The sequence below is a fragment of the Phaethon aethereus genome, assembly GCF_964289735.1.
Source record: "Phaethon aethereus genome assembly, chromosome: 8".
NCBI classification, from domain to species: domain Eukaryota; kingdom Metazoa; phylum Chordata; class Aves; order Phaethontiformes; family Phaethontidae; genus Phaethon; species Phaethon aethereus.
Genome location: NC_138584.1, coordinates 31,065,004 through 31,076,824, shown reverse-complemented (window position 1 = coordinate 31,076,824; position 11,821 = coordinate 31,065,004). Strand labels below are relative to the sequence as shown.

General features: G+C 37.3%; 1 protein-coding gene across 1 annotated transcript; it reads left to right on the top strand.

Moving 5' to 3' along the window:
* Positions 1-9,171: 9,171 nt before the first annotated feature.
* Positions 9,172-11,433, top strand: LOC309407365 (CARD- and ANK-domain containing inflammasome adapter protein-like; the record flags this gene model as incomplete). Its single annotated transcript, XM_082002867.1, has 1 exon — positions 9,172-11,433. The coding sequence occupies one exon, from the start codon at positions 9,172-9,174 to the stop codon at positions 11,431-11,433; it is 2,262 nt and encodes a 753-aa protein (XP_081858993.1).
* Positions 11,434-11,821: the final 388 nt, after the last annotated feature.

Sequence of the window (11,821 nt, the reverse complement as noted above, 5' to 3'; positions counted from 1 at the left end):
AGGGAAAAAGAAGGTTGATTCTCTAGCTCATCTCTTTACTTACTGCAGCTAGTTCACAGCACAAGTACTTGCTAAAAAAAAATCACTATTCTTTCCTTAATTTGGGTCTTCTACAATCCCAAGAGGGCATATAACTATTCTGTGTACTATTATGCTAATACATATTGAGCCAAAGAGTTTGGGGAACCACAGCAGTACAAAATATACCTACAGGTAGACTACAATGGATCTAGATGCCTCTTCGGCATCTTTCACATCACCTGGTAGGAGTCCTAGAAGTCTCAGAGAACACAATTTAATCCTGAGAGTCTTGTAAACCCGGAACTGCTAGTTAGGCAAGGGGAGAAAAACAAAAAACCCAAGAACAAACCTTAAAAACTTTCTCAAATAGGGAATGCTGCTACTCCACAGTAAAGGAGACCAAAGTTGTAAATGAATGGGTTTGATAATACAGGAATAATGGCAGAAAAGGAGACTCAAAAAGGCATAAGGCAGTAATATTCAAAGGATGAAGAGTAAAGTAGTACAGGGGACAATGGAAGACATCAAAAACTTTAGAAAGAATGACTGAAGAGCATGCAGGTCTTGTAAAGACTGTTGGTGGAGGTGTGCAATTCTCTCCAGCTGGACATCAGAACCAAACATTCAGAGTATGAAAGCTATTATTAAAATAAAAGGATGCTGGTATAATGAGTCAAGCTTGTGCTTTGTCCACAGAGTGGCTACAGCACAGGTAACAACCATTTGTATTCATCTGCTGTGAGAAAAGGCATTCCTAGAGGAAATAAAATCCATGATGATGTGTTTTCATTGCTCCTGTGACCAAAGCTAGTGTTGTTTTTTTTTAAAAAAGCCCCTTCATGCAGCAAACATTTTTCTGCTCACAGTGCAGACTACAGGAGTAAGGAATAGAAGAATTAGTTCCAGGAATGGGAATAGAGAAGTCTGAAATGAAAGCTCCAGTTCAGATGAGACTGCACATGATTTGCAAAGCGATGGAAACTGAGGGGGCAGCTAGGTCATGCCTTTCCCCTGCTGCATGAATCACTCTTTGAATGGAAATTTGAGTAGGAAGACATAATGGCTTGGGAACAAAGAGTGCTGCTGGAATATCACAGGTGCAGCTGAACACAGAAGGATGTTTTGGGATATGCCAAGGAAAGCAAACACCATGAATCTGGAGGAGTTGTCAGGACTTTGTGATTTAGGGATCTATCCAAATCAACAAGGGTATGTCTCACAGAGTCAGACAGACAGGAGTACAGCTGAGGGCCTGATTCAGTGTTCCAATTAATCAATTCCTTAATGTTAAAGCATAATTCAGAAAAAGATAGGAGGTACTAATGTCCTCATGAAGTTTCTGGGAGTCAAACTTAGACTCCGCTGAGGCACCTCTCTATAGTTAGATGTATAATTACATACTTTGCTGAATTGGAAGTAATGAGAGGTGCAGGAATCCAGATCCTGACATACAAGACACATACATTCTAGGGGAACCAAAGTAGTCAGACAAAGCCAGAGGGTTCAAACAGAAGACAGGAGAAGCTGTCAGAACTGGAAAGAGGAGATAACATGTGAAAGAATCAAGTCTATATTCCTCAGAAAGCCCCCTAAGCAATGAGAAATACTGTGAAACTGAACAAAAGTTACTCACCAAGTTACAGAACTATGAACAGATTAAAACACTAATAAGAAAGAAACAATTACATGCCTATGATTTTCTAACATTGCTATACTAGGAATGTTAAATTTCATTTTGATGTACAGCAAACATAAAGTGAATGCAAGTAAAAATCCAAGATTATTTTAACTAGTTGATGAGGATGGAGTACAAATGAATGATAATAAAGGTAATCAGGAAAAAAACCCAAATGCTTCCATATATTTTTCCAGAATAAGGAAGGAAAAAATACCAATTTAAAAAAAAAATGTTGTTACAAGCAAGCCCCTTGAGTAATTTGAATTTTCTAAAGACTAGGAAAGTGCTATACATAGGGAGACTTAGATATACTGGTAATAGATATCTGAATAGTAAGACAAGTAGAATTTATATGAAAGTTTTATTTTAGTCATTTAATATGAAATAACCAAAATCAACTTACTTCTTCTCTAAATATAAAATTCTAGACAAAGAAAAAGTAATGAAGACAAGCTAAACCTGCATTGCCAAGCAATCTTTCTTAATCCTGAGTTGCCTTGCTTTTCCATACTGCAGTGACAATGCTATTGAAAAACTGAGAAGCAAAGAAGTAATGTAGGAATTGGAGTCACTCAAGGGTCACAAATAAGCTTGCACAGAATTTTTTAAATGGTGCTAATTATTATCAGTCTTCTGTAAAACTATAGCAATAAAAAAAAACCCTGAAGGACTAAAAATGTGATAGCCACCTTCCCGAACTCAGAGAGCAGGGAATACAGGAACCATTTTCAAAGTAAACAGAGAAACAAGAAGCAAAGCTAAAAGGGAAAGAAAAAAATACCAAAACAAAACAAACAAAAAAAAACCCCAAAAAACACACAACCTTGTGGAGGCCTAAAATGACAGCTGTGGAGAAGGCAACAGATGCAGGGAATCTTCTCTGTTGTATTACAAAATATCTATCAGGAAGACCAGTTAGACTCAGCCAGGCCCAACTGCTTCAATTGCCCTCTAACAGGTTTAAAAAGGGAATTAACTGAACCCTTATTCACTACTATCTGCTCTCCCACTGGCAAGACAACAGTATCTTTTTGCTGCTGATGGTGTTACTAGAAACTAAAGCTTACCATCACTAACTCAGAAGACATGCTGCATTTTTTACAGAGTAATTATAACATGATTTTTCTTACTGGAATAAAAAAAAATATTTATATTGTTTTCCACACTGAACTGAAGTAAGTTTTAGATTTCTTCAAGTTCAGGAAAAAAACCCAACCACCTGTGGAACGAAAATAAATGGCTTTGACATAATAAATAAAATTTATATACATTTTACTGTAAATGGATTCCTCAGGGCAAAATTTCAAAGTGTATGTGTGGAAACTTCATTAGCAAGACATTGTTTAGATAAATGTCTGTGCTATGTCTGATGCTTGACATCTAACTTCAATAACTTAATAAATAATAGCAATTATGGCAAAACATTATTTCCTTTCAAAGTCACAGTAGTAGTCTCTAGTCATATCTACAGCATTTTATAATCAGTAAGAAAAAAACCTCTGCCTACGTACTGGTGTAAATTCACAATAATTTTTCACAAATTGCTCCACATCTACAAAGCAAAACTGGCCAAAAGGCTTCTGTGGGAGATCTAGTGGCATCACCATATTCACCTTCTGGGACTAATGCTGCCAGTAAGGTTGGCCAAATGAGTACAGGGGGTGTAAGGAGGATCTTGATCTTCAATAGTTAAAGCTCTTTTATAAAGTATTTCCTCTGTAAGATTTCACTGACAGAGTGTATGTTCCTGACTCAAAACCACAAGGGCTTGTTTGGTTTAAAATGGAAAAAAAATCTGCCCATTTTGGAGAAAAACCTTGGCCCTCTCCATTTGGTTTTGCTGATCCTTGAAGCTGCCTCAGCATTTGGTAACTTAATACTTTTACATGACTTACATTTTATGCTAATGATATGAGGGCTAGCATTTTGCCATAACTGCTTTCTATTAGCGCTGGTCTGAAAGGACACATTTCAACCTCTGAAATTATAAGATAAAAATCATGACACTGATACAACTTTAAGCCAATTAATTGGAAAATGGCAATCTCCTCATGAGTAAAATCACTGTTAATGTCCAGGTTTAGTTAACAGATTAACAGGCAAATTAGTTCTTAAATTTAAATTAAGCTTGTGAGAGTAAAGACTTCTGCAGAATAGATATGAACAGAAACAAATAACTAGTAATACTCATCACTTAGACAAAACAATTGTAATTTTTTTTTGCTTTGCATTATGAAAATCGCAGTAACTAAATATATATTTCATCATATTACCACTAACATTTTTTGTGTTTGTTTCAAACCAAATTTTATTTTGTTATGTTCTGAAACAGGAACATTGCTTTTCCTTTGCTCTGTGAAGCTAAGTTAGAAACCTTTTTTTCCTTCTAGCTCCACTACGTAGCTTCTCAGATAACTACGGGGCAAGTATTTCCATGATGAACTTTGGGAAGATATTTAAGCCTAATTATTCAAAAATCTGAATGGCAAAAAATGGTTTCTAAGTATTTTGGTCACTCTTCTTGAACTTCTCTAATATGCGTGGTAAACTTTAAAACAACCCTAATCCTCACTTTGGCTGAGCTATGTATGGTAAGCCTCATTCCTGCAGTTCGATCCAGATAGACAACCTGCTTTATCAGCATTTACAGCCATCAGTGACACTTTGCAGATCCGTATTATCCATTTGCAATTACCCCATGCTGGGAACTTCACAGAAGTACAAGCTAAAGTGCAGGGAAAAAGAACATTTTGCATGTACGGGTGCAGCGTTTAACACAATTTTTATTTGTTAATACTTGAGGAAATAGTACTATAGTGTTGGGATAACATCATGACTTGTATACTTAGTATTTTGAAAGCATCCATGAATAGTGCTACCCCTTTCAAGTATAGGACCTGGTACAGGACTCCGCAGGGGTGGTTATGCCCTGCCAACGTGTAAGCTGCAGAGACGATAAGATGGGAGCCCGGCGTGCTAGTCTGAGATGCAAAACGTCAGCCTGGGCAAATCAGCTTTCCCCTCCCTCCAGCAGGCCACGCTCAGGCCCATGATGATACATGTGTTCTGTGTGTGCTCACAACCACTCAGAGGATGGCACTACTCTAGGGAACATCTCATATTTAAATACCAGCCAGGGTAGAGATTTCTCGGCACCAGGAAGGCCCCAAGCCTACTCTCTACAGAAGTATGACTAACACAAACAAGATCACTCAGTGCCAAAACTCCCCTTTAGACTTCCCCAATTTACTGCAGTTAATCTTTAGGCAAAACTAAACTCTACATTTTGTCTCTCTCGCAGACATTTTGACTAGTCAGCTTCTCTTCCAGTGTTGTAATAAGTCAAGTACACTCTAATCATCGTCATCATGAGCACTTCTAACACTGCTAGAATCTAGCTATACCTAAATATAGTTCAACCTTAACCAGCTAGGCCACATGTAGATTCCTGGTTATCCAAAACAAAGCTTTTCTCCTGAGCCATGCTTATTAATGAGAATACCTTGATTGCCTAGATGTACTTCTCCATCCCTCATGATGTTTTGATAATGACGGTGGCTTTACTATCTCTTACAGACCAGTTATTCTACAGTGAGGTATGTTCCCAATAAACAGTTGGCATTACTGCAAACAATTGTCTTAAATGAAATTAAAATACACATTGGGAAACATAAAAATATCATGGTGAGTGAAGCCGTATTATTAATGTTTGGCTTTCCATCACCTTTATCAAGAAAATGCCCTAGAGACCATAAGAAGTTACTGGAAGTCATTCAGCTGCACTACATGCAGTTTCAGCAGAAGACGGGAAGCACAGCTGCAGGCTCCAGGCAAGCCTCGGTGGAGAAATGGTGACCTCTTCAGGTTCCTCACTCCCACAGCCACATCCCCTCACGCGTTCATTTAGCAATATGCAAGGTGTAGTTTGGGTTGCTTTCATCTTCGAGAAATTAAAATGGAGAAAATTAAATGTGTATTTCATGATGACATAGCAACAGAAAATAAGCTAGAAAACAAGGGCACGTGTTAATTTAAGAAATAAATGTTCATCTTGGAGAAGTCAGAAAACAATACTTCAAAGGACAAAAACTTCAAAGCACTCTATGACTTCAAAGCACTGCAGCACCAACATTAATAAACACTTAGGACATGTCTGTGAGGTAGAAAAAAAATTTCCTCTTTTAATGCTTGTGTAAACAGGGCACATAGATTAAGTGATTTGCCCAAGGACACAAGTTAGTAGCAAAACCGAGATTGCACGTCAGAAATAACTGGCTCAAGCCTCCTTTCTCAGACCAGCTACAGCTGAGTTAAAACAGTGAGCAGATGTTCCCTATATGGACACTTATTTAGCAGAGCCCAAAACAGAGATCTTTCCTATCAATAGCATCATCTGCCCTTTTTCAGGTCTGCTCTAAACTCTGCCGTGTTGTTTTCAGCTGATATCCTCCCACAGAGTCAGTGCCAAGTAGACACAGATCGCTCTGAATTAAGGTAATCTTAAATATACACAGAGTCTTACTTCTGCATTTAGCAATGCTATTAGAGCTTAAGTGGTCTATGTGAAGATTTTTGTTATTTCTATGTCATGACAAACTACTCGCTACAGGCTTCTTGACAATACACTGAATTAAAATACAATCAGCGCACCTACAGCGTGAAGTTTCTCTGATGACACTGTTGAAGTTGAACGTGCACTAGTATCAGTGTTTTACTATGTCCTTCTAGAGTAAAACATACAATTTCTTCAATGCATATAAAAAGATCTGCTATATACCCATACTGCTGAACACAAAGATCCTTAAGTGCTATCTGACAAAGAAGTCAGAAGCAAACCCCATCATTTTCTTTTCAAAATAACCTAATAAGGAACAGTCCTTGGATACGTGGTGCTAAAGAAGCCAGCAGAAATAAAAGTGCCTGTGAAGTACTTAGCAAGAAAAAAAAAAAATCACCTTATGCCCCTCAGACAACAAATAAATGTAAAAGATAACAAAGGCACCCAGAGATTTGCTTCTTCCTCTTTTTTCTTAGATCTTTAGTAATATTAAATTTTGCCACTCTTATTTTTAATGAAGAGCTTCCTGGTGATCCCAGGAACCACATGTGTTTGTGGTCTCATGCACTTAATTAAAGGAGAAGAGGTGTGGAACCTTAATATTTTTACCCTTCTGTAAAACATTTATATGTCAAATAGACATATAAGCTAAAAATATATAAACAAAAAGCATGCTTCAAAGCCAATTCTGAAACTCTTCTCAACTGTTTGGGTTTTTAATCTTTTTGTGAAGTCATTGTTGGAACAAAGGCTTAATTCTAAAAGTAGTTAAAATACTAATTAAAAAATAAAGCTTTTAAAAATATAGTTTCTAAAAACCAATCCATACAACATGCTTCCAAAATTTTATTGTCAAATGTGAATCTTGTTTTAAGACAGAATTTCCTTATAAGTCACATACTTATGGTGAAGAAATTAAAAAAAAAAATGTACAATTATATTTTGAAGACTGTGATTGGCATTTAGTAATAAGTAATTTGCTGCACATTATTTTCCCAAAATAAAGTCCCACGGTGGCCCTAAAAGAGATGCTGCCTGCATATATTGTTCAAATGTTCCTCCTCAAGGCCAGTTAGGAGTACTGCACCCTTTCGTTTGTACTGTTTACTAGTAAAATTTCTGTATTCAGAACACTAGGAAATTACTCTTAGAGAGTATCACAAATTCTGTTTTTAATTTTTTCAGGAGTTCCAAAAATTCTTGTGCTGCCTATGTTAATGATACTGCTGAGCACTCACATAACATTTTCCATTGCCAGAACTCAAAACTTTCCGGTGAATGTAATCAAGTATTGCTATCTCTAGTTTGTATGGGAACAATACTAATGATGACATAAGGATCCCATTTCACCAAACTTTAAGTAAGGACTATTAATTTACTCAAGACATGGATAGATCTTCAGTACTTTGTTAAGTCAAATCTGAAGACTAAATAACTCGCAGATCACAGACTGAGTCATTAGCAGATTTGGGAGCACAATTCTGACCTCCTGACTCCCTACAATAAACCATAGTTTTCCATGTTATGCGTTAACAATCATTAACTAAATGACAAAGGGTTTGCCGTTCTTGGTGTAGTGCCCTTCTTTGCATTTCAGAGGAATTGTTGGGCTCTTAAATTGGCTGTCAAATTTGCTGACTTGGTAACTGGCTGGCTTTCAAAATATATATTAAAAGTCTTGTCTTTCCTGGCTATTTCTTCAATAAATCTCTTTTTTTTAATAGACTAAGCTTTGCGATCTTACTTATAAAACTAAAGTCAACAGAAAAAAATTAAAAATCTTATCAGTCACATTGTACATACTATTAAAGAAAATACAAGCAAAGGCAGCAGGACCCAACAGAAAGGGCACTGAACTAAGAAACAGATGGAAAAATTTTCCATTTGCTTAAATAAGGTCAAACTTTCAGCTTTCCAGCTCATTTTACTTCTAGCTTTTACAGAACTCTGTAATCTCAATTTCTCTCTCAATTGGTTTCAAAATGTGTAGATGATTATTATTTTATTTCCTTCTCTCCATAAGGAATTTTAACACCAATAAGTTAAATTAATTACAGCTAGATTCAAAGGTCGTAGACCCATATTGAAGACTATACATATTCACAGATTTGAAGCTCTATTTAATTTTACTTTAAAGGTTGCATACGGAATCACACGCCTTGATCCACCTCATGTAAAAGAATTAAGTTCCAGACAGACTCCGAGTTACAGCAGGAATGACAAGCTAAATAGCCTTTAAGTAAGTTAAATATACCTCATAGACTGAAGTTGTAACTCATATTAGAAAGGCTGGATCACTTTTTATAACTAGCCGCTTATACAGTTTATTTTTATCTAGGTCTTTATGTTTTTATTTCATTACACTACAGAGCTTTCACCTACCTAGCTGGCAATGTGTACTCTTTCATTTAAGATCATACAAGGTATGTAATCATGGCAACAGTAACTATGCTGTGAATTTTCTTTTGTCATGTTTAATAGACTGGTCATTTAGGCACCTACAAAAAACAGCTTGGCCAGAGGAACAGAAGAACTGGATAAACAAGTATCTTCTATTCAAATATCAGATTCACAAAAGCATTTCTTTGTCCCCAATTGTGCGTATAAAGTCTGGAAGAAGTCTTCCAAGTGGAATATCTTTACATAACACAGGTTTTTGTTTTGTTGTTAAACTCACTTGTTGCTAAGGAAGAACAGAGAAGATCAAAGGACTTCGAACAACTAGAAAACCAAAGGTGAGGGAGTTTTGATTTCTTTCTCATTCTTTAAAGATTTATTACTGAACTATAACAGTTGCTGGTTCATAGTTCTATGAAAAGAATGGGTGAAATGATGAGAGTCTGATTTGCTATCTCATATTTAACTTCAAACATTAAACAATAGTTCAATTAACATTTTGATTAGCAACATGATCATGCATTCAACTAGCCTGTTTACAAATCCATACGCAATTGAAGTCCTAAGGACTAAAAAAGAAGAGCTAGTAGAAGGCATAAATGACCCAGACCATCTTCTGAACTGGCTGATAGACAATGGTATTTTTACCCCAGAAAAAAAGATGGTCATGAGTTTCTACAGGACACGGAGAGAAAAGAACTCTCGAGTTTTAGACATACTAATTTCTCAAGGTGAACGAGCCTGCAGGCTCTTTTTTTATCCATGTCTAAAGCAGGTGGAGCCAAAACTTTACAGCAAGATGAGAAAATATGTCAGTGAAGTAAATGAAAGCATTGGAGATGCTAGAAGACAACTGGTAGGTTATTTACTTGAAAAAGACAAGGTTTGGTCTGAGAACAGCAGTGAGAGGCATGAGGAAAAAAAAGACAGTCCTGGAAGAAAAAAGCAAGAATGGGCTATTAAGAAGAAAGGAAAAGAAACTCAACTTTCAAGGGCAGCAAAAGCTAGGAAAGGTCATGCCGACGTTGACATCTTTGATGCAGTTGCTAAAGGCTATCTTTCTGAGTTAGAGAAAACATTGAAAGACAATGATATTAATGCACTAAACTCTTCAAGTGAAACACTTCTGCATGTTGCAGCTGCTAATGGACATCTAACAATAATGGAATATTTGATCAGCAAAGGTGCAAAGACAGATGCAAAGGACGAGAAAGGAAGAACACCACTGCACAGGGCTGCTGAGAACGGCCATGGTGATGCAGTGAAAGTGCTTCTCCGATGTGGTGCTTATATGTACAGTTTGGATACAGAAGGCAAGACACCACTTCATTTGGCTGCACAGAAAACCCACAGTCACATATTGAAGACGCTCTTGACAGAAGAGGCAAGAAGCTACAGGAACCAGCGCAACTTTTTGCACATGGCAGCTCTTAACGATGAGAGCGGTCTGGCAAATATGATTTTAAAGGCTGGCATCTCCACTGATGGAAAGGATGAAAGAGGACAGACTCCTCTCAGTTACGCCGTTTCTCAGGGGTCTGAAAACACTGCAAAAGTACTGCTAGAAGCCGGAGCCAGTGTTGATTCCAACACGGCCGAAAAAGCCTTCAACAGCAACCACCCATCCATCTTCAAAATACTACTAGAATGTTCTAAAGATTTGTCGTCTGACATAATGGAGTCAGCTCTTTTTAGAGCTGTACAGAAAAATCTGCATGGTATTGTAGCAGGTTTAATTGACAGAGGTACAGACATAAACACCTACAATGAAATGCAGTACACTCCTTTACTCCTGGCGTGTGAAACAGGCAAAGCTGAATCAGCAGAAGTTCTAATCGAAAAGGGAGCAAACTTTGGAGTAAGGACTCCTGCTTCAGACACAGCTTTGCATTTGGCAGTTCAAGCTGGGGCTGCTTCCATTGCAAATCTGCTTCTGCGCAAAGGGATGGAAATTAACCTCAAGAACCAAGCTGATGAAACCCCGCTCCATGTTGCTGCACTTCATAATAAAGGAGCATTAGTCGGCCTTTTAGTTAATGCTGGGGCCAAAATTAATGCTGCCACAAAAGAGTTTGTTACTCCCCTGCATATTGCAAGTCAAAGGGGTAATGCTGATGTTGCCCAACAGCTGTTGCACCACAAAGCCAATGTTAATGTTAAGGATAAGCAGTCAAAATCGCCTTTACATTTTGCTGCTGAAAGGGGAGACCAAAGGATGGTAGAGATGCTTCTGAACGCTAATGCTGACCCCAACTCACAGGACAAGGAGAAAAAGACTCCTCTGCACACTGCAGCTGTGAGAGGACATCTCAGTATCATGAAAGTTCTGTTAGCTAAAAAAGGAAGATTTGGAGCTAAGGACATGGATGGATGTACTCCAATGCACTATGCAGCCATCAAAGGAAACACGGAGATCGTAAAAATTCTTCTGACATCAGGGAAAAATAAAAATATTGATGATCAAAACATTTGGAGAAAGACCGCACTGCATATTGCAGCAGAATATGGACACAGCAACTTGATAAATCTGTTACTGAGCTATGGGGCAGCCATTAATGCCTTAGATAGCAGCAAGGATACTCCACTGCATTGTGCATGCAAGGCTGGTCATTTTAATGCTGCAAAGTCCCTCGTAAACTGGTCACAAGGTGAAAAAGCAAATTTACTAGCTGCTAATAGTCTCAAAAAGACCCCATTGCAAGTAGCAGAATTTAATAATACAGAAAATCAGGCTCAAATTGTAACACTTTTGAAAAAGAAAATGTTAGTAACAAAATGAAGATGTAAAGCAAAAACTTCTAAATATAAATGCAGAATTATCTTTTAATGTAATCTGGATAGCGCTGTTGCCTTGTATGACTGAGAATTACGTCAGGGCAGGCAGAATTACGTTAGCAAAGGTGGCCATGGAAAAGAAGGATCTTAAAAACCCTGTTAAACTTCTAAGTATTGATTAGTCTTTTGCTTCTCTTATGAATCTCATACTTGGAACCTATTTAAAAAGAACCAGTCTTAAACACACTGTGTATGACCTCCTCTAGTATAAACCAAGACTTTTAAAAAAAGCAAATAACTTTCCCTATCTGTGAATATTAGCCTGCATGGATAGCTTAGTTAAGCATTGTTTGGTAAAATCACATTTTTAAAAAGCCATCTACTATGAATAA